At 38.9% G+C, this 22,096-nt stretch overlaps 2 protein-coding genes across 3 annotated transcripts in view; one reads left to right on the top strand and one right to left on the bottom strand.

The window, feature by feature from the left end:
• Nucleotides 1-21,758, bottom strand: part of cort (cortex) — a 175,730-nt gene extending 153,972 nt beyond the window's left edge. For both annotated transcript variants that reach the window (XM_065231662.1, XM_065231663.1), the window contains exon 1: nt 21,586-21,758. In XM_065231662.1, the coding sequence (XP_065087734.1) occupies nt 21,586-21,639 (54 nt within the window). In that variant the 5' untranslated portion in view covers nt 21,640-21,758. The remainder of the gene's footprint in view (nt 1-21,585) is intronic.
• Nucleotides 1-22,096, top strand: part of LOC135709354 (uncharacterized) — a 465,653-nt gene that overhangs the window by 152,217 nt on the left and 291,340 nt on the right. The window lies entirely within an intron of this gene.

Below are 22,096 nucleotides of genomic sequence, written 5' to 3'. Positions count from 1 at the left end.
TAGCATTCAACAATATTATATTTCAATCAAAATTTAAAAATTGTTACGTTTAATTGTTTGAAAATTGTCGACGCAGTATGCAAAATACTTAATTAAAAAACTAATAAAAGTAGCAAAACTAAATCAAAATATAATCAAAACGAACGAAAAGACTATTGAAAAAATCAGTGTATCGGAGCAGTCCCGGCAGTCACTGGAGACGCTTTTTACGCGGAGCAAGGTGGAGCGATTGCCCCCTCTTTTATAAATAAGATTTTTATTTTCAAATTTTCAAAATTAGAATATAAAATAACTTGATTTCTTGATAACTTGATTTGAAGGTAAAATAACTACGTTTCATAATATAAGGGCACTGAAAACCTTTTATTGCGTCAATTCCTTTGAGATGGTGCCTGAAAATTGCACCACAAAAGTGCATGAAGGGACAAACTTCAATGACATGTATTTTTTTTTTCAAGGTGTTTCATGGAGGGTTAAAAAAAGAGGGTAAATTTGAGGTTGAAAAATTTACCTTCGTGGTGGTAAATCGAAGCAAAAGCTTTTTACTGAATATTTCTGGTGTAAAAATATCATCAAGGTGGTGGTGCATAGAGGGACTAATCAAAATGAATAACTCTGGTGGAAAAAAATTAATCACGCTAAAAATTTGGAGGTGCACATTTGACTAAACATTTCTGGTGGAAAGTTCGCAACACTGTGGTGAATGTAGAAGCAAGGTTTATTCATTTTTCTGGTACGTAATTTGTATCGTTCTGATGACTGCAAGCTTTATTGAAAATTTATGGTGGAAAGCCTGAAAATTGCACCACAAAGGTGCATGATGATACAAACTTCACTGAAAATTTTTGTTACACCGTTCTGGTGAATGGAGGACCATGATTTATTGAAAAATTTTGGTGAAAAATTTGCATCGCTCTGATACATGAAATGAACAGAAAATTTCTGGTGGAAAACTTGCACTGATATTGAAAATTTTTGATTTAAAATGAAGCTTTATTGAAAATTTCTGGTGGAAAATCTGCACCGTTCTGGTGAACGGATGGGCAAGCTTTTCGGAAAAATTTTGGTCTTAAAATTGCATCCCTCTGCTGAATAGAGAAACAAATTTTAATAATAATTTCTGGTTTAAAATTTGCACCATTCGGATGATTGGAGGGAAGCTGCTTTACTGAAAATTTATGATGAAAAATCCGGAAATAGGGGCAATCTTTATTTGGTGGAAAACCTGCAACATTCTGATGATGGGAGAAGCCAGCTATATTGAAAATGTCTGGTAGAAATTGGAAAAAGGAAATCTGCACGAATCAGAAGATTGGAGAAGCAATTTTTATTAACGGTGGAAAATTTACACTCTTCTGGTCAATTTAAATTTTCTGGTCTAAAATTACCAGGGGGCAAGTTTGTATTGAAAATTTCTGGTGCAAGACTTGCAACAATCTGCTGCATGGAGGGGCAAACTGAATTGAAAATTCCTGTTGAAAAAATTGCACAGTTCTGGTGAATGTAGGAGCAAGCTTTATTGAACATTTCTGGTAGAAAAACTACAACGTTTTGGTGAATGAACGGACAACTTAAACTTGACTTCCGAGAAGAACCTCAATGGTATTGAATTCTGAGGACAGTTCCAAATGAAAATATTTATGGGGATGATTCCATGAAAACTCTGCGAATAATTTCTAGTGAATCCTGCAGATAGTTCCAAGATTATTTCGAATATAATACCGAGAGAATCAAATTTTGAATGAAATTCCAAAGGGTTGTTGAGCAAAATTTAAAGGGAATTCCGAGGATAATTTCAAGCTCATTCTGGGAAGAATTTTTGGAAAATACAGAGTAAATTCTTCTGAAACTCAAGGGGAATTTCAACTCCAAGGTTGAGAAAAAAAAGTTCTAAAATATTCCGCGAAGAACCTCAAGGATATTGAATTCTTAGAGCAGTTCAAAAATATTTCTGAGGAGAGTTCAGAGAAAATTCTGCGATAAATAATACCGAGAAAATCAAACTTTGAGCCAAATTCCAAAAGGATTTTAAGCAAAATTTCAAGTGAAATCTGAGGATAATTTCTAGCTCATTCCGGGAAACATTTCTGAAACTCTAAAGGAATTTCTGTTTCAAGGTGTTTTGAGAAAAAAAATCATGAAGAGTTCTAGGTATGAATTTCAAAAGAACTCTTAGGAGAGTTCTAAAAAAAATTGAGAAAAACCTCAAGCATACTGAATTCTGAGGACAGTTCCAAAGCATTTCTGGAGAGTATTCCAAGAAAATTCTTTGAATAATTTCTAGTGAATCCTGTAGATAGTTCCAAGATAATTCCGAAAAGAAAACCGAGAGAATTAAATTTTGAGCAAAATTCCAAAGGGATTTTGAGGGAAATTTCAAGGGAGTACCGATAATGTCTAGCTCATTCCGGGAATAATTTCTAGATAATACTGAGGTAGTTCTTCTGAAACTCTAAGGGAATTTCAGTTCCAAGGTGTTCTGAGTAAAAGTCAAGAAGAGTTCTAAAAATAATTCCAGAGGACTTCTGAGAAAAAAAGGACTCATAGAGTTCTTAAAATTTTGAAAAGAACCTCAAGCAATTCTGAGGATTGACTTTTTTGCAACTGTACAAAGTTTAAAACCCAGCTTATAGATTCCCTACTTGAAAAGTAGGTATTAGTTTGCCATTTAACCTTGGTCTATTGTTGTCTTACTAAGAATTCGTCTAAGAATCTTCTCTGAAAATTTCAAAACATTTGTTACCGTGGTTAAAAAGTTACAGCTGTTTATGTGCGTTGGAATAAATTTGGGTTTGTCCTTTATATCGTCTTTAAAACATGTTGAATTTTCGGCATCAGTTCCTGTCACCCCGACTGGCGGTACTTTGGGACAAGGTTGACATGGTCAATCCTTCGCACAAATCGTAATTCCGTTAACAATCCTGTACTCGCTTGTCAAAATAACTTTTGTGTACTTTTGTTCAATATTGTACATATTGTTTAAACCTTTTCAATGATCCTATTAGCCTTGGCACTTAGTTCAAAATTTGAAAAAATTAGAACTATAATTTTCGCTGGAAATTACCAAGTTCGACGAACTCGTACTGTACTGTTGCGGAACATTGCGAAAACCTTCCGAAGAAAACCAGTGGCAATCATTGCAGATGAGACGAGCGATTGTGGCCACCACGAGCAGTTGGCGATTGTCATCAGGTATATTTGATAATGATGGGAATAAATTGCCAGTTCCATTGGCTGTTTGAGAGCAGTTTGCATTGAAGAAGATGAACCACCACCGGAGCAAAAAATAGATAAAATTCGCTCAATTGAACAGTAGAGAAACTGTGGTGGGTGGACAGCACCATCCACCACGCACTTTGGAGAACTCCATATCCCCAGACTAAATGAACCATAGAAGAAAAAATCGCCACTCCTTAACAAGATTCCTGTGCACGCTAGTGGTGAAATTATGAAATTTTTGAAGTTATACATCGTGTCATTTGAACCAACAGTGTTCTTGAGACGTTCCTAATATTGCATACAGGACTATTTTTTTTTTTCGATATTCTGAATGTTCTAAAGACTGAATCATCTTAATATTTTTTTCTTTTTTAGAACTCACAAAAAGTCAAAAGGCTGACTCTCTCAATTTGCTGTATCGTTGAACCATCGGCGATCAGGATGTATCCCTAAAAAACTTGTCATACAATTTGCCCACATTTATCATTCCTTGTTCAACATATCTTATTTCAAAATCTCCCCGTAAGCGTATGCGCAAATTTACAGTGAGCATAGAGGAAAGTGTAAATATTTAGATATTATGTAAAGAAATAACGTTTCCTTTTCCACCCCGAACATGACTCCCCGGGCAACTCAGACAGCGACGATGGTGGAGACCGCAGCATCAGCAGCATCAGCAGCAGCAGCAAAAGCATCATCGCTAAGAACCTCCCAGCCAGCAAACACGAGCCGTTAAAACACATTTTCTCACTTTAAAGGCGGAGTGATTTATTGGAGTCCGTCTAATAGACGTGTCGGTCAAACTTGAAAGCCTCATGGGCGGACAGTGTAGAACATAGCCGGTCAGCTGGGCGATGCGTTATACCTATAACATAGATCCAAAGCTAGCGAATATGTTTTCGCGGTGCGAAAATCCAGCAATGCATGGTAAATGAAATTGTTGATGGTAGTTCACGATCCCCAATTAGTTTCGAAGCACTGCAGCAATTTATCTTGCGGTTCGCTGCTAAAAGACTGCTAAAACTACATCGCCAACAGCTTTATAGCCTCGTCCGTCCGGGGGTGAAAACGAACTAACTTGCAAAGGGTGTAGGAACGTCCCCCGACCCCGATGTATCATAAGATCCTAATGAACGAGTGTTGTTCGCGCTGAAAGCTAACAAGCTGTGGTCCAGTTTAACCCCAGCACTTTGCGGCACTGATGGTCCATTGTTTTAAGGGACCAGTATTTACAAACACCTACTGCCGCCTGGTGCCAGGAGCTAGATGGGGACAGACGCCTCTGCTACCACTCACTCTATGATCGCGATCGAGTTCCAATTCTTACTAGCTGTGAGCCCAAGTCGTAAGCGAGAAAATCGATGTCACATTAATTTTATCGGGTATTCTTATAAATTGAAACGTTCCGTAATTTATTGATTATTATTTCCATACCCGCCGCAATAAGGACGACCCGGCAGGAGCAGAAACACTTCCAGAGAATGTGTCATTATCGGTTGCTCGGACAGAAACACCTCGGCGCACGTTGAGACCCCCCGTCGGATCGATTCCGTCCGTCCGCTCGTCCGTCCACCACCGGAGTGCAAAAGAAGGGCAGACAATGCGACATAATGATGTGCGGAAAAATGCAACCCAAAGATCCGCGGAATTTTCTCCGGAGCAGTGCGCTATTGAAACGTCTTAATAATATCATAAACTAGCTCACTGCTGCTGCTATGTTGGTATGAGGATCAGGACCGTGTGGAACCACACTGGGATGAATTTCATAAAGCCACGTCCGTCGCGCTGTCAGAGTGAAATGTTTTCAATAGGGGCATTATTGGATGCCTGCGGTCGGTGGGACGTCGGCCGCCGTCCGGTGAAGAATTGAGTTCGTTAAAATTAATTCAATTTATGTCTAGCGCGGTGTCACGGCGGTGAATGGTGGTTAATAGATCATTTGACGTCATTGGTGTGCGCCTGTGTTTGGAGGAGTGCTGTCATAACCAGGCTAGATTTTTCTTTTTCTCTAAAAATTTAGTTCGTTTGATGGAGTGGTCTAACCAGTACATGGTTTAACGCTGCTGTGCGAAAGTTTGGGAACAGGTCAAATCTAGGCAAATTAACGATACATGGTTATACGTTACCACAGAGTTTTGGAATATTCGCTGACTCAAATAATATTGTGAAGTCTAAAGATCTACTCAAAAATAGCCGGGTAAATAAAAGTAGAATTAGTGTGTAGTTCATTTAAAACGAGCTAGTGGTTACCATTTCATGTCACGTAGTTAAATTTGTATCCATGACCAATTCGTGTATCGACTACAATGTACATTATGTGATTAATTGCACTCAAGAATTTTATCTAAATCGCACCGTATTTGGCACTAGGTGAACATGTCAATATCAATGAACATGTCAATCAACTTCATTTTTTTTTGTTAATTACTTTATTCGTTCAGGCTCAACCGAATAAACATTACAGAGCTAAGTTACCATTTTCTTTATACCTTATAAATGTCTTAAAACTAAAATTAAAGGGTTTGACCGGTTACTCGCGGTCGTCTCGAGGTTAGTGGATAACAATTGTTTGGATCGGGAGAGGGAAAAGAAGATTTGGAATATGATTTATGATTCAAAAATTTCACTATTTCTAAAACATGTACTTAATCCTACCGACGTTATATCAAGTCTGTAATTATACAATTATTACAGAAACAAATATACAAACAAAAATAAAACAAATACACACACACACAAAATACAAACTAAACATAGCCAGTCCAGCCAAAATATCCCGAACTGGGACATAAAGTTGTCTATCTTGAGCCCGAAGGCAATCGTACAACTTGGATCTGACTCCTCAGTGCTCAGCACATGACCAAATAATTAATGAACTTCAATTATAGTTCGAGTTTCTATCGCTTCCGACAAAGTTCATCTGACGTCGGCTGTATTTGAACAGCGTCTGAAACAGACGCCTTCATCACCCAATGAATTATGAGGGGGTAGGGGAAATGGCACTAATGTTGGCCTATGGATCTAAGATTGGGCCCATCGCAAAAAAAAATTGCTATTTATCAATTTTATCTTGATGAACGCGTCATTGGGACTTTACTAATGGATATTGTTGGTCGCTATTGAAATTTTAGTCGATTGCTGAATATATGTATGTGCCCAAATTAGGGGCATTTAGGCCGACATTACATCCATTTCCCCTATATTAGTTTTCAATATTGAGCTTTTATTCGCGAGAAATCGGCGATTAACGTGTTTGTTTACAAAAGCAATTCGCCTTGACGAGAGTACCGTGGCGACATCTACATGAGTTTGACCTTTGTGTGAAACAAACGTAAACAATCGCTGTCACGAAAAGTAAATATTTATTCATTTGATTGAATAATCATCTCAGATGGATGAAATAGTATAAAAACCGAGGGAGACGAAACTCCCAGATTTATTCAAGTTTTATGAAAAAATAATCTTAATTTTGGTGAATCGATTCATTTCTGAATAAATCCACTTTATCAGATATTGTCTCCAAAATTAATAATATCGTTTTTTATCGATCACATCTCTATAATATCGGGTCACATCTCTAACTATCTCATGACAGATTACGGTATTTGAGGACGCCGCGAAGGAGCGTCTCGACGCGGTACAATCTGGGGTGACGTGCTGTCAAATCAGCAACCTGATCATTCTTGTAACGTAAACAATGGCTTTAATCGTAAAAACAATGGCTTTAATCACAAAATTCTCGAGAATCAAAATACTCCCACACAAACTAACAATGCTATTCGATTAAGCAAGCTTGCTCTATCAAATAATGATGTTAAATTTCTTGGATGTGCTTTGATTCTCGAGGAATTTGCGTTTAAAGCCATTGTTTACGCTTGGTTGTTCCGCCTATTTCAATTGTTGGTCTAGATTTGACAACCACCTCCCCCCCTTGGGTACAATGCGATGTAATTGTGATTTTGTCGTCTCTTTCATTCTCCCACACTGTACACAAACATCATCCTCTGATCGAATGAAACCTCAGACCATTCAAAACAAAACACCGAAATCGCTTTTTCGAATGATAGCTGCAACCGGATGACGGTTGTTTTGAAATCAGATGATTTTCCTCTCGAATACAGGATGAAACTTGTTATGAGAAGGGATAGGGCCTTCAGTTGAGATGCGTAATGCTCTCTGCAGAATGACTGTCATACTAAATGGAAATGCATATGGTATTGGTTCAGCCCCATAACGCAAATCATTCAAAACGATGATGTTAATAATTCTTTCGAACGTCATTTGCTGATCTGAGCTGACAAACGAGGTGGAAGCATATGCATCGCTATCAGAGCTGTTACGAACATAGGTAAAGGATGAAAACCAATGTTTAGCTAATTCGTGGTGAAGGAGGTTTTATTCACTACGAAATTTTTTGTATCCATAATGGAATGGCTTATTATGGCTATTCAGGATGGAATTGTAGATAATCAAATTATAAATCTAATTAAAAGCACTTGCATGTCACACTATTCTTAAATGTTTGTCCTTTGAGTGCCGTATGTTTTATAGCTAATTTTCAAACGAAAATCATCCTGTATTTGGATGACAGTCATCATATGGATGTTCATCATCTGACGACGAATTCAACCATAAGAAAATCATCCGAAATTCAAATGCATATTGTTCAAGGGCTCGAGCAATGCAATAATCATTCGAAGTATTGCGGATATTTTGGTTCAGTGCACTGTTTGAATGGGATGGGATGGAGAAACATGAGATTTTATGGGATGGAGAAACATTCACATTGCCTCCCCTGTTTACATCACATTAGTGGTCGTATGTATAGTCGCTATATTCATAGTCTGGCGGATATAATCCCGGGAACCAATTGAGCTGTCAAATAGCGGAACCAATCGAGCAAATCACGACCAACAACAGAAAATAGCACATCAGCTATTGCGAACAAAATCTCGGAAACCGTTGTCTCTTGACTCATGGCTCGCCTACATAAACTAACACCATCTTTAAGATGTGGAAAGTTTCCCCTATCCGATGATGCTGGTTATTTCTAGATAGAGCTGGAATTAGGGCGTAACAGCTTTTGTAAACAATGACTTCTCTCAAAGATTTCTAGGAATTCAAGGCACGTCCACGCAAACCAACATAACCATCGGAGAGCGGAAGTCTTCCCCTACCCGATGGTGATGTTGATTTGCGTGAGCGAGCCTTGACCTTCTATAAATTACCCAGAGAAGTCATTGTTTACAAAAGCTGTTACGCCCTAATTCCAGCTCTATCTAGATTTGTCTTCGATTGGCGAGGAAAGAATAATCAACGTTTTGTTAATAAAAGTTGATAATACCTTTTCAATTGTGGGTCTACAATATATTGAATTGGTTGCACGTTTTGATAGTTCGGAATTCTATCCACCAGACTATGAATATAGCAACTATAGTCGTATGGGGGGAAGAAACCAAAGGATTTTTCGGTTTCAATAGAGGAAGTTAACAGTTAAAAAAGGATGCAAGACAATGGAAAACGAAAAGATGAGCACGATGATAATGTCACGGTTAGGAGGTGTTCCAAGTTGGAACTTCCAACTAGAAGGCGGAAGTGGTTGCGAAGGCAAACGAATTTCGGCTGAAGGCTGGATTTCAGAAGTATTCGGTGAGGAATGGAGGTCTAGATCCTATGAAAGAAATTCGTTGGTTGGGAGCTTCATACGAAGAGCTTTGGAGTATGCTTCTGCTGTAAATGGTTGGAGGAATATAGAATTTGGTTGCAGCTGCTGCTGGCAGCGTTGCCAGAATGCTTTAAAGCTTATCGGTATCAAAGGTTTAAAACCAATTGGTATTTATCGGTATTTAGTATTATAATTAATGTTATGTTTTTGCCGTTTATGAAAGTGTAAATTTTAACTTTTGGACTATAATCGGACAGTTCCGGAAGAAAACTCTGGGGAATGTTTGAATTCAGCTGGAGGAAGCTGAAAAAACATCTAGATAAATAAGCAAGAAGCTCTCCTGGATGAAGTTTGAGGAAAGATCTAAGAAAAGTTCAGGGGAACTTCCTTGACAAAAATTGACAAACGTCTGGCGAAAATTATAAAAAAAAACTTTCGGAAAAAAAATCGGATGTCATATCCAATGGAAGCCAGAAAAGTATCGGGGTTCAAAAGTAAATTCCAGAAGTAGCCATTTCCAGGGGAAGCCAGAAGAAGCTCGGAAAAACTTTCCAAAAGAAGTAAAAAAAATAATATGGCTTATGAACAAACTTCCAGAAGATGACGAAAGAAACTTCTGGGAGAAGTTCAATAGAACTTCCTGGTGAAGACGGAAGAAACTTTCTGGAGACGCTGGCAGAAACTTCCTAAGGTAGATTGGAAGAAACTTCTGGAGAAAGTCGGAAGCCAGAGAAGTTACGGAACAGTCAAAAGAACCAAGGACATGATTCCGGAATAAAGAGGTTCCTGGGGGATGTTCGGGATGTTCTAATGATCCAGAAAATTTTCATGATATTCATAAAACATCCCTGAAGACTTTGCAATGCCCCCTAAAGTTTTCAGAACATTCCTGAAATACACTTAGGAATATTCCATAATTTCTCGGAATTCCTTAAAAGTTCTTGTAATTTTTCTGAAGTTAATGGGACTGTTTTGGAGTTCTCTGATCATCTGCGAAGTACTCGGAACTTCCCTGTTTATAATGTTATAATGAGATTACCGGAATGTCTCTAATCATCTTTGAAGGCCTCTGGACTTTCGTTAAGATTACGATATTTTTTAGATGCTCCCACAATTTTCTTTAATTTATTGTAACATCAGCATTGAAGTTCTCTGGTCTTCCCGATTTTTTTAAGTTTTAAAAATTATCGACACTGCTATTAAAAGCACGGAACTTGCCAAAACATGTTATCACATCCTTCTAATTTTCATGTAAGTTCACTTACGTTTCCTAAATTTGCATGAACCCCTCGGGACATTGCTGCAGTTTTCGGAAGTTGCCTGAGTTTCTCGGAACTCTTTTCAAATTTCAGCAATTTCCTTGAAATTAATTGATCCATCCTGATGTTTTTGGAGCTTCCCTAAATTTCCCTCAATTTTCCTGAAAAAAAAATGAAACTGTCCTGAACACTAATAAATTTCCCTGAAGTTCTCTGGGCTTGTGAAGTTTCAAAAACTATTTACGATGTTTTCTTAAGTTCACTTGAGTTCGCCGGATTTTCCTGAAATTTCCGGGTTTTCTAATTTTTGCAGAACTTAATGAAACCACCCATAAACTTACTAAAAAGTCTGCACTTTTCTGATGTTTCAGAACTTCTCAAAAGTTCCTGCAGTTAGTGTGGATCCACAATAAAAATCTGGAAGCATCCCTGAAGTTACAGGAGAGAGAAGTAGGAAGAATCATTAGAGTGAAGGCTAAACAAGCTTCCAAGGGAAGTTGAAATAAGTTTCCGGGAGGAATCTAAAAATAGCTTACGGTGTTAGGTGGAGCAAGATTCAAGAGGAAAGTTGGAAGAAAATTCAGGAAGTTAAATAATGTTTAAAAGTATTGCCCAATTCCCTACGAATTACCGGAAAGAGCCATCGACTGTTTCTCGATTCATGGGTAGGTGAAAAAATGGAAACATTAGTCGAAAGAGTATCAAGCATAAGACATTGTTAAAGATGATTTTTTTTATTTGCAGGCTCAAAATTTTTTAGCTGATCTAAAAGATACAAGTCTCTCACAATAATTTTCTCCCGAAATTCGAGCGCAGGCAGGCAATAATAATTTTGATTATTTAAACAAATCGGTATAAATCGGTATAGATCTCAAAAATCGGTATTCTGAGGAACCTTATCTGAATATCTAGTTCGTAAATCGGTATAAATTCCGATAAATCGGTATATCTGGCAACGCTGGCTGACTAGCTATGAGTGGTCTGAGGTGCGATAAAAAATAAAGTGACAGACAGTCAAACCGTGAAACACACTAAAAATTAAATGAGATAACGGTTGGATAATTCTGACTTATTCAAGATTATCGATGAATAGCGGATGAAGCGCATGTTATTATTCTTGACGAATCAGAAAAACCCACAAAAATACAATGTATGAAGCAAATTTATTTAAATCCGTTAAATTAAATGTAGAATAGATTACTTTCGCGTCTCTCGATAAAAAAACATGAAAACTAAAGTTTAAACGACCAAAGAGCTATTTTTCTCATTTTCGTGGTGGTTTAGATTGCTTTGCATTCTCCTGAGGCTCTCTAATAATGCTATGCTGAACTGAAAAATCATCAAAAGTTTTCTATTATGATAACTAGAAGTTGCATAGGGCACTAAATAAACAAGAAATGAACGAGTTTTCATGCTTTAAAACGATTAAGGTACTTAAAGGTTGCAAATTATTCCAGGTGTTTTCGACGAATCTTGAATGCTGGTAACCATTGTTTAGAAGATATTTTAAGACCAATTCCTGCTAAAATTGGACTAAACCAGTATTTGTTGCCAACTCAGATGTCCCAGATGTGGCATCCTGATGAGGATGTTTACTCATTACTGGAGTAGTCGTGATGAGCGTGTACGACAAGAGATAAGAGAGAGAATAAATGGTGGGTGTTGTTCCACGAAAGTTGCTAATAATCAATTGTGTAATAGGCTTATAAAATACCGGATATCACATTGGCGATCCTTGCCATACTGAACTGATGTGTAAAATGTCTTTATTTGTTGTGATCAGATCAGAAACAGGTAAGGAAGTTGAAATTGCAATGTTGCTACGTAAAATGGCGACAATGAGGTAAACAAGTTTGAGGCGGGGTAGGCCCAAGACCAAAATAAAGGGAATACAGAGAGTTGAGTCGGTACAAGACCAAGGCCAACGATTGAAAAGTTTGAGTCGGGAAAAGCCCAAGACCAAAAAAAAAGAAATATGTTGAGTTGGTAGAAGACCATGGCCAACGATTGAAAATGTTGAGTCGGGAAAAGCCCAAGTCCAACAATTGAAAAATTTGAGTCGGGGAAAGCCCAAGGCCAAAACAAGGAAAAAAATAATGTTGAGTCGGTAGAAGACCAAGGCCAACAAATAGGAAAAAGTTTCCTAAATGTGCAATGAGATGTAATGTTAAAATTGATTCGCAATGCACCATTATAGATACGATATTTTGAAAAGTGAGTACGTTGTATTGTGAAACGTCTAATGACAAAACGGAGGGTCATTTCTCTTACTCCGGTTTCCATCACTCGCGAAAACTAAAGGAAGTGAAAGACTCAGGAAATAAACGAGCATGTGATAATTCAGTGCTAACATTTGAAAACGGCACAAAAGCCATTTGTAAACAAATGGTTTGTGGGTCCTTTACTCACTACTTGAAGTAGACCCACGCGACACAACAGCAACATCGGGTAGGGGAAATTTTCCCCTTCCTGACGATGCTGTTGGTTTGCGTGGGCGTTCTTCGGGTAGCGAGTAAAGGGCCCACAAACCATTTGTTTACAAATGGCTTTTGCGCCGTTTTCAAATGTTAGCACTGAATTATTATCCATACCTATATTGCATTCACACGGGAAGATTGACAGCGGAAACGTACGTCGGATGTTAGTTCAGTCTTGCGCAGCGACTGTCACACATGGTTTACTGTTTACTCGTGGCAGCCATTTGCAGAAAAAAAATAATAATTTGCGTGGAAACATTTTTAACTTTTGTGCTGAAAAATAAAAACGGGACGATTTGAACCAGAAGTAGAAAGGATGAGTGGTTACTGGCACGAAAGGGATATTTCATCATCTAGCGATTCGGATGAGGAATCCAGTTCAAACGAAGCGAAGCTGTCGGTTTGAGGAAAAAAATCTACGGCTCACAATGGCCCAAGTGTTTCTGCATGCGTTTTGTCAAACGATGGCGATCGCAAGAGAATGAAAACAGAGTGGCTATCTGGATCATGGCCATTGAAAGCATTTGACGGATCTCTACCTACCCATAAACGTAAGACAATTCCGTGACCAATTTGAACGCATCGTCTCGTGCAAAGCAGCCGTCGATTCTGCTACAAAATTGACTGGTATGAAAATTTTCGCTGGTGACAACTTGCTGAACATAATTGAGATGCAGGAGAAACTTGTAGTTGAACGAAACAATGACATTTACGAAGGAACAGTAAGTGCACTAAATACATATTTTAATCAGACTTGCGACACTAATAAGGAGCGCATGATCTTTCGTGAGTTACACATGAATGCTACAGAACCTTTCGTCGACTGGGTGTTGAGGTTGGAACTACAGGCTAAGTTCTGTGAGTTTGGAGAAGATCAGCGTAAGGAAGAATTCGTACAGGCACTGGTGAGACGGTCAGTTCCCGTTATTTCTCAGAAGCTTTACGAAATGTCGCACATCTGGGACAATGACATTGCGCAAATTATCAGCTACGGTAAGCATTTAGACTATATTAGGTCTGAGGCAAGAGCTCTATCGATCCTGTGGAAAGTGAAACAGGGAAGTCAGAGTAAAGGTAGTCAATGCCCTGCACTCACGGAAGGATGTTTCGTTCTCGGGTCGTTTCGGTCCATACAGGTGGAATGAATCTAATCGTTTCAGCCCCCGCCCACGCGGTGGGAATACGCTTCTTCAAACCGGACGCAGAAATGGATCAAATTGTTTCAAATGTGGAAGAGTTCATGGACCAAAAGAGTGTAAAGCATTTCGAGTTAAGTGCTTCAATTGTGGCGTTATTGGTCATTTTGCTGAGTTTTGCCGTGTTCCAGGTAGCAGTTATAGTAAACCAATGATCCTAAAGCAACGTGATCCAGATGATGACGTCAAAGAGCAGGCCAGCATGATTAACCAGGTATCTATTGAAAATACCCGAGCATAAACACTATATATATATATGTGTATTTTATGCTTTCACTACATGTATTGAACTAATTTGACAACGTTCGCTTGAATTTAAATAAACTGCAATGCTAATATCACTCTTAGATTTATTTTTTATGCTTTTTTTTGTTTATCCCTGTCTTAATCTACTAAAAGTTCAAGAGCGGCATGAAATAACGAAGGAATTTAAATGTATAAACGTATTGATAACTATACGAAGAATCAGACAAGAGTAAGTAGGTAAATTATATCGTTTTCTTCTTTCTGATATTATTCACAGTTGATTACCGGTAGTACCATTCACCCAAAGAAAGAAGGTCCCAGGTTTGTCCAGTGCACCATTGGATCTGAAAAATTCAATTTTTTAATTGATTCAGGGGCAACTGTCAATACGATTACAAGTTGCAATTGGCAAGTAATCAAACGCAGTTGTCGTACTGTTATCCAGGATGTTACCGTTTGTCCTGAAGAAGTTCTTCAAGGCTACGCCAACCAGTTGCCTCTGGAGGTCGAATGCTCTTTTAAGGCAAACATTGGTGTTGCAGGTATTTTGAAGCCTATGCAACTGGCCAAGTTCTTTGTCGTAAAAGGTACGCAGTTATCGTTGCTAGGTTATGATACAGCACGTGAGTTAGACTTGTTGCGGATTGGCCCATTTGAAATTGTCAACTATCTTGAGTCTGATGAGACGCCGATTTGTACTAAATCTCTGAGCCCAATGATATTTCCCAAAATCCCAATAAACGGAGTGAAATTTAAAGTAGATGATTCGGTTATGCCAAAACAAATCATAAGATATAATATTCCTAAAGCATTTGAGTCAGCAATGCATATACGGTTGAGTGCTATGGAAGCGAAAGGGATCATCGAAAGAGCTGATAGAGAGCGGGATGTTATCTCCTACGTATCTCCTTTAGTGCTGGTGCCAAAAGGTTCTAACGATTTTCGTATCGTTGTCGACTACCGGGCAGCGAACAAGGCTATTATCCGCGAGCCATACCCAATGCCGTGCCTAAAGAAGATTTGGACAGAGATTCCGAATGGTAAGTTGGACTTGAAAGATGCATATTATCACATCGAACTTCATGAACAAGTGCGCCATCTCACTACTTTCATGACAGCTAATGGGTTAATGCGTTTCACAAGACTGCCTTTTGGATTGTCATTGTGCACCTGAACTTTTTCAACGCTCAATGGAGAGGCTGCTTATAAAATGTAAGAACATAATCATATACTTGGACGATATTTTGATATATGGTAGAACTTTGGACGAGTTGAAGATATGTGTAGCGGCGGTTAAGGCCGTGCTCAGCAACAACAATTTGACTATTAACGAGGAGAAATCCAAATACGATCAAACTATGGTTGATTTTCTTGGTTTCACCATAGATGGAACTGGAATTCTTCCCATGAAAAATAAAATCTCAGATATCCAACTTTTTGAACGGCCTAAAGACAGTTCCGAGTTGCGTAGTTTTCTCGGGATGATGACGTTTATCAGTCCGTTCATTAAAAACTTCTCGCACAAAACAAAGCCACTTCGTGACCTAGTAACAGCTGATTCACGATTCAAATGGGAAAACTGTCACCAGGAAGCGTTCGAGGATCTCAAGGTAGCAGCCGAAAACCATTTGATAAAAAGGGGATACTTTGATGAGAAGGATAAGATCATCCTATATACAGATGCGTCGCCGTGGGATTTAGGAGCTGTGTTAGTACAAGAAGGGGACTTCCCGGATGAACGTCGAATCATTGCTTGCTCATCGAAAAGCTTGACAGGTGCTGAAAGCCGTTACCCACAGCTACATCGTGAAGCGCTTGCCATAGTGTGGGCTATGGAGAGATTCGCATAATATCTGCTAGGACGGAAATTTATCCTACGTTCGGATAGTGAGGCTCTTATGTTCATGACTAAAAAAAGGGATCATAAGGACATTGGAAAGCGAATAATGTCAAGAGTTGAGGGTTGGCTGTTGAGGATGGACCATTTTCAGTATGAGTTTGAGCATGTGATGGGCAAAGACAACATCGCCGATGCTGCGTCAAGAATTGGCTCTAAAAGGGACGATCAACAGTTTGGAAAGGATGACGAACCTCATGAATTATGTTCTGTAACTGCTAATTTAGGAGGAATCAATAATGAGTTACTGATTTTGACAAATGCACAAGTGAGAGAGGAATTTATTAAGGACAGCGAACTCCAGGACGTTGCCCAATGGCTCAACGAACCGATGAAATGGCCTTCTAACATCGCAAAATATCAACCTTTTCGGTCAGATCTATACGTTCAAGATGGTTTATTAATGAAACGAGAAAAGATGGTTCTACCAGGCAAACTGCGAGGCCGAGCATTATCCTTAGCACACCGTAGTCATACAAGTATGTCTACCATGAAGCATTTCCTAAGACAAGGCCTTTGGTGGTTGGGGATGGATCGTGAGGTCGAGGAATTTGTAGCGAGCTGTCCGGAATGCCAGCTGGTTGTTAAAGGAAGCAAGCCGCTTCCAATCAAAACGACCGAGCTTCCAAAGAATCCTTGGGATTACGTGTCAATGAATTTTGCATCTGCATCGGATTCTCATAGTTGGAAAGCATTGGTGATGACGGATAATTATTCTCGATTGCTGTACCGATGGATAAAACAGACACCTATGCAGTTAAAAGAGTACTCAGGAGAGTTTTCAATACCTATTACATCCCGAAAACGTTAAAGGCCGATAATGGGCCCCCTTTCAATAGCGCAGAGCTCAAAGAATGGCTGAAGGACGTGTGGGGTGTGAAACTTATTAATAGTACTCCTTTGAACCCTACTGAGAACGGCCTAGTGGAAAGATTAAAATTACTGCTATCGCCAATCTTTGTAAGGACAACTGGAAGGAAGCCATAGCGGATTATGTTGCAGCCTATAACTCGTGGCCACATCATGTCACGAAGATACCACCGGCCGAGCTCATGTTTGGAAGACCAGTAAGAGGGTTGCTGCCAAATTTACGTACTGATCAGCAGCAAGTAGACGATGATGAGTTGCGTGATCGTGACCAAATAGCGAAATTCAATTGCAATGTTCGGGAAGACAATCGACGAGGTGCTGGTGATTCACAGATAAGCATCGGTGACATGGTACTAGTAGCGCAGCAGAAACGTGATAAAGCGGACACCGCTTATAAGAACGCACTACATGAAGTGGTGCAAATCACAGGTGAAGGACGAGTAACTGTCAAGGATATGACAACCAACAAGATGTTTGACCGGAATATTAAACATTTGAAGCGGTTCAAGGAAAGAAGAACATCGAAGAAAACATCTGATTGTATGTTGGATGGTAAAGTATACTAGAAAAATAACTCTCAATGATGAATTTACTCACATGTGTGATTTTAATTTTTTATTGATTTGTTTGTTTTATATTTTTCTTCTTTAGGAATGCTGGAGGAGAGCCAAGACGAGCACAACTTAACGAACTCAACTGGGCAACAGGGTGTGGACTGTAGATTGCCTACAAAACGTACAGCTTGCGATAGAACGACCGAAACCCAGATTTCGAATGATGATGAATCAATCTCAAAACGACGAGCAACCAGAATGATTAAACGACCACAGCGATACATGAATAATGTAAATAACCTTTCGTAGATGGAATGAAACAATATCACATGTTGAAGCTAGTTTAATTTAATGCATGGGGAGGATGTGGCATCCTGATGAGGATGTTTACTCATTACTGGAGTAGTCGTGTCGAGCGTGTACGACAAGAGATAAGAGAGAGAATAAATGGTGGGTGTTGCTCCACGAAAGTTGCTAATAATCAATTGTGTAATAGGCTTATAAAATACCGGATATCACACCAGAGATTTTACCGGTTGAAATGTTTTTAGCAGCAGTAAAAGATTGTTGACAAATCTAAATGTTCAAACCATTCTTGCAAGGAGTTGAAAGAAAGAGCTTGAAGAACATTAATTTTATTGTTAATTATTTAATAATGTACCATAAAACACACAAACTGCGTCGAATTGCACGTCTTGTATGTTCGGACGTTCAATTCGACGCATTTATGTGAGAAATATTTAATAAAAAAAAAACAATACAATTATATTTTTTATTAAGGATACTTTATCTGTTGAAATTGGAACACTCGTGGATCAACGATATTCAAAGCGATTTTAATAAATTCTTAAGGTACACGTTGTAATGCATGTATATTCATAACTGCATGTCAATAAATAAATTTCAGCTGGTTTAACATGGTTCTATGAACGTTAAATTAGTTTGAATTAGTTGTTTATTTTGTCGGAAATAGGTGTGGTTTCTGTGACCAACATTGATCGTCCTGTTGATCTTATAAGCTTTGGACGTATTTATATAAACTTTAACTCATACAGAGGACCAATGAAATTTTCAATTGCATGTGGAAACACTATTTAACTGATAATTTTAAAGAAATAATCATTACATTTTTCATGCAGACCAAATCGTGATCCAGAAATCAACGAATTACTCATACTGGACACTAATTACTGCAAATTTTTCGCAAACATATTGTGAAAACGCTGCTTTTATACGTTACACTAACTATTTGTGTAAAAACTTAATAAAACATCAACAAAAAGTCTGCAGAAAAAGTGTAAGTTGGTGCGCGTTTTGTTTATATCCAACTTCACGCACAGCTGTCAAATAAGACTGTCGTCAAGGTGAATTACGCGCAAATCTCAAATCACTCCGGATATTTCTTCATACTTTCCCGGACGATTCTTCCGACTTCAGAAATCAGGGAATGCGCATTGTTTCCTCCGGCGTAGGAACTTCTTCGGGATGTATCTTCTGATTTCTCTAGAAATCTTGCTGGTCTGGTATATTCCGACTTCCACGGTTCGTTTTGACTTCCACAATTAGGCCCAGTTGTTTTTTGCGACTCAATACTTTAGACTGCAAAACATTATCGTCATTTTATGTAAAATTGCAAGAACACTACAATGGCGACTGCTTATTTTATCTGAAATCAAGCTGAATATTACATTAGGTCACTGTAGCATTGATCGATTCTCTTCGTCGACTTTCTCTTTTGTTAATAACTTGTGCACATAACCGTTTCTTGTTGTATTTGTCAAATTAGATGCTAGATAAATGCTTCTTTTATTGATCTGTGTGCTGAAAATACCTGAGAATGTCATTACATGGCGTGGGGAAACAAAGAGCAAGCCGACGAAGAGAATCTGTCAATATTACTTAGTATCAAATGCAATGTTCAGCTTGAAATGATTCGTTGATATAAATTGGGTTTCAATTAATTGAGAAAAACTCAAGACCAGTTTTTAGCAAAATTAATATAATGACAAGAGCTTTATACAATCTGAAATGATGCGTCGAAAAAAAAAACTTGGGTATGAATATTTGGACATCGCACCAAAGTAAGTTGCACCCTAAATCATTTTTTCATTAAATTACTGAGACTTTACATCCATTCTCGCGTAACATATGAAAACGCCTATCCTCGTTGATCGGTTTTCTTCTTCGACTTTCTCTTTGGTTTACCACGGCAACATAAACGAAATTCTCACTAAGCTCACAGCACAGTAATAATACAACTCAATAACAAACAAAAACCAACTGACACTCTTCTACAGGAGCAACAATGTAGACAATGCTGCCCCGTACGATTTAAAACGAAAATCTCCTAGTCCATGAATAAACTTTGACGGCAGCCCTGAAGCAACCCACACAGCACATTTGTTTTGCCTCCCGTCATAATTGCTGCACAGTTTGATTGGGGCTCGATTGCAGCGAAACCGGCCAATCAAAGCCAAAATCAAAACCCCATTAAAGTCGAGTCGCTGAAAAATTGAGTCCCCTTTGGGCACCGCCAAAGCCATCCATATCCATGGGGTTGTGTGGACGTTGCACTATCTTCTCACTAACTTGGCCGGGGCCCATCGAACAAGTTCATTTGGAACCGCAATAAAATAAATAGCATCAAAATTAAGCAACATTTTTCATCGCGCTCCGAGTCTCCTCTAAGTTGTGTTTATAGTGTGCAGAAAAACATAACAAGAAACGCTTTAATGTCTTATTTCTCCGAGCCAAAAGCTATCGGTTACAAGTCAGCCAGAGGAAGGGGGGATGACTTGCAGGTTAGCAAGAAAAACAACACACTCCTGCCGCTGCTAACTGGGATCAGAGCAGGGCTATACCTTCCAATTGTATATAATTAACAATAACACAAGAAGCCCGCGAGGCTTGTGCTGATGTTGATTAGCAAATTGGCCGTGCCTCGGTCATAAGCCACAATGCATGTGAGTGGGCAAAATCTGTGCAAAGCTTTTATGCCCTGGCCGTGGCGAAGAGAATAGCAAAGGCCACGCGAGCCGCACTGTGCAAAAACCTAAGTGTGACTAATGATTTATTTAGTCTCTCTATTTTCACAGACTCCTCCTTCAGATGTTCAATAGTCGGTCACTAATCTACAACTATTTATTGTGACAATAAGCCACCTGGCTTGCCCGATTGTTTCACCACTGCTTAGGTTACTCAAGCTACCAAAATCATCTTCAAGCACACCAACGACTCAGCAACTGATAGAAAACTACATTGTAGCAGTGATGCCAGTTATATTAAATTCACATAGTGTCCTCCTAAATCTTGTGAGAGGAATCTCCGGCACTCCTGTCAATACGGAGGCTACCCGAGTCAACCCAGCGGCTAGCATAAATTCTGCGGTGATTTATGGAAATAATTTTTCGAAAATCCCCGCAATACACCAAAGCGAAGGGAAGCGGTAAGCGAGAAATAATTTAAAAGATTTTATACAAATGATTTTCTATTATTTATAGTAGCCTCAAGTGACGATTGTTGTTACCATATTGCAGCGGCGGCGGAGCGGAGAATCAGCCCATTTCGTTTTCGTGATCGAAATTACCCGCGAACCGCAATCCGCATTGTTGGAAGTGTTTGCGTCTTCGTAAATATCCATGCCAACAGCAGTCCGTAAGTAGGTACCACCTCAGCTCTGATTAGCCTCGTTGCTTCGGAATCTGCCAGTGTAAGAAAAATCGGTACCGTCAGACCCGGCGGGCATCGGATCGGCGCGGTAATAACAGCAACCGCAAGAACTTTTGACACTCTTGATCGTTACAGTTAATGGCAACACGCGGGTGGAAAAGCAGCTTGCTATGTAATTTTTTCAATCGAACTGGGATTTTGTGGACCAGAAGATTTCCTGCATTCGATAATAGCTACTGGCCTACTAAGTCCCAACTTGTTTGGAAATTGTCCGACAGATAGCAAGCGTTGCGCAAAGTGTTACCCGTAAGTGGCCGTTCAAACCAACGCAACTAATGGAACGGTAGATAGCAGAGCATCGAGAATCGTAGAATATGCACTGAGTTGGGATTTTCGAGTGACATTAACGTTCCATGATGTAAAATATCTGTGAGTTTGCATTCGTAATGCCCTTGGAAATCCCAAAATGTTGCATGTCACGGCCAGACACTATCAATCGGTGAAAAGTTCAAGTGATTCGGGAGTGCACTAACCTTCCTAACTTCGTTGATCCAGCAGTTGTCGCGTTTCTTCACCCGGAATTCCATTATCAAAAGTTACACTTAATCATGCAATAAATATTTTCAGTTGTATCCTAACATATAACAATAATTTAATTTTTTATATCACCATCACTAAAAACAAACCGCAATGCGTCCCCAATGCAGTCAACTTACTACCGGCTCAAACAAAAGAGCAATCTGAGATATCAAATGTGGATAAACAATACAATCCTTTTACAAACAAGCTCTTCGGTGGTGAGTGCTAATAAATAGAGCCCAAGGTTTCTTCCACTCACTTCGCTATAAACAATGCTTTTTTTTATGGGATCAACGATACTTTGTACTTGTAAGTTACAAAGTAAAAAAGTTAAAAAGTAGGTGATTGACACATAAATTCTGTCAATTTCGCTTTCAGACAGTTATAATGAGCGATTTTGTGATTCTTGAGCGGTCGAGTGAATAAAACCCTCGAGAATCATAAAATCACTTTGTGACTATCTGA

This window comes from Ochlerotatus camptorhynchus, unplaced genomic scaffold (genome assembly GCF_037179485.1).
Source record: "Ochlerotatus camptorhynchus isolate MF236.1 unplaced genomic scaffold, CSIRO-AGI_Acam_v1.1 ptg000358l, whole genome shotgun sequence".
In the NCBI taxonomy this organism is placed as follows: domain Eukaryota; kingdom Metazoa; phylum Arthropoda; class Insecta; order Diptera; family Culicidae; genus Ochlerotatus; species Ochlerotatus camptorhynchus.
The sequence above is the reverse complement of the archived record's forward strand: the minus strand, read 5'-3'. Positions and strand labels throughout refer to the sequence as shown.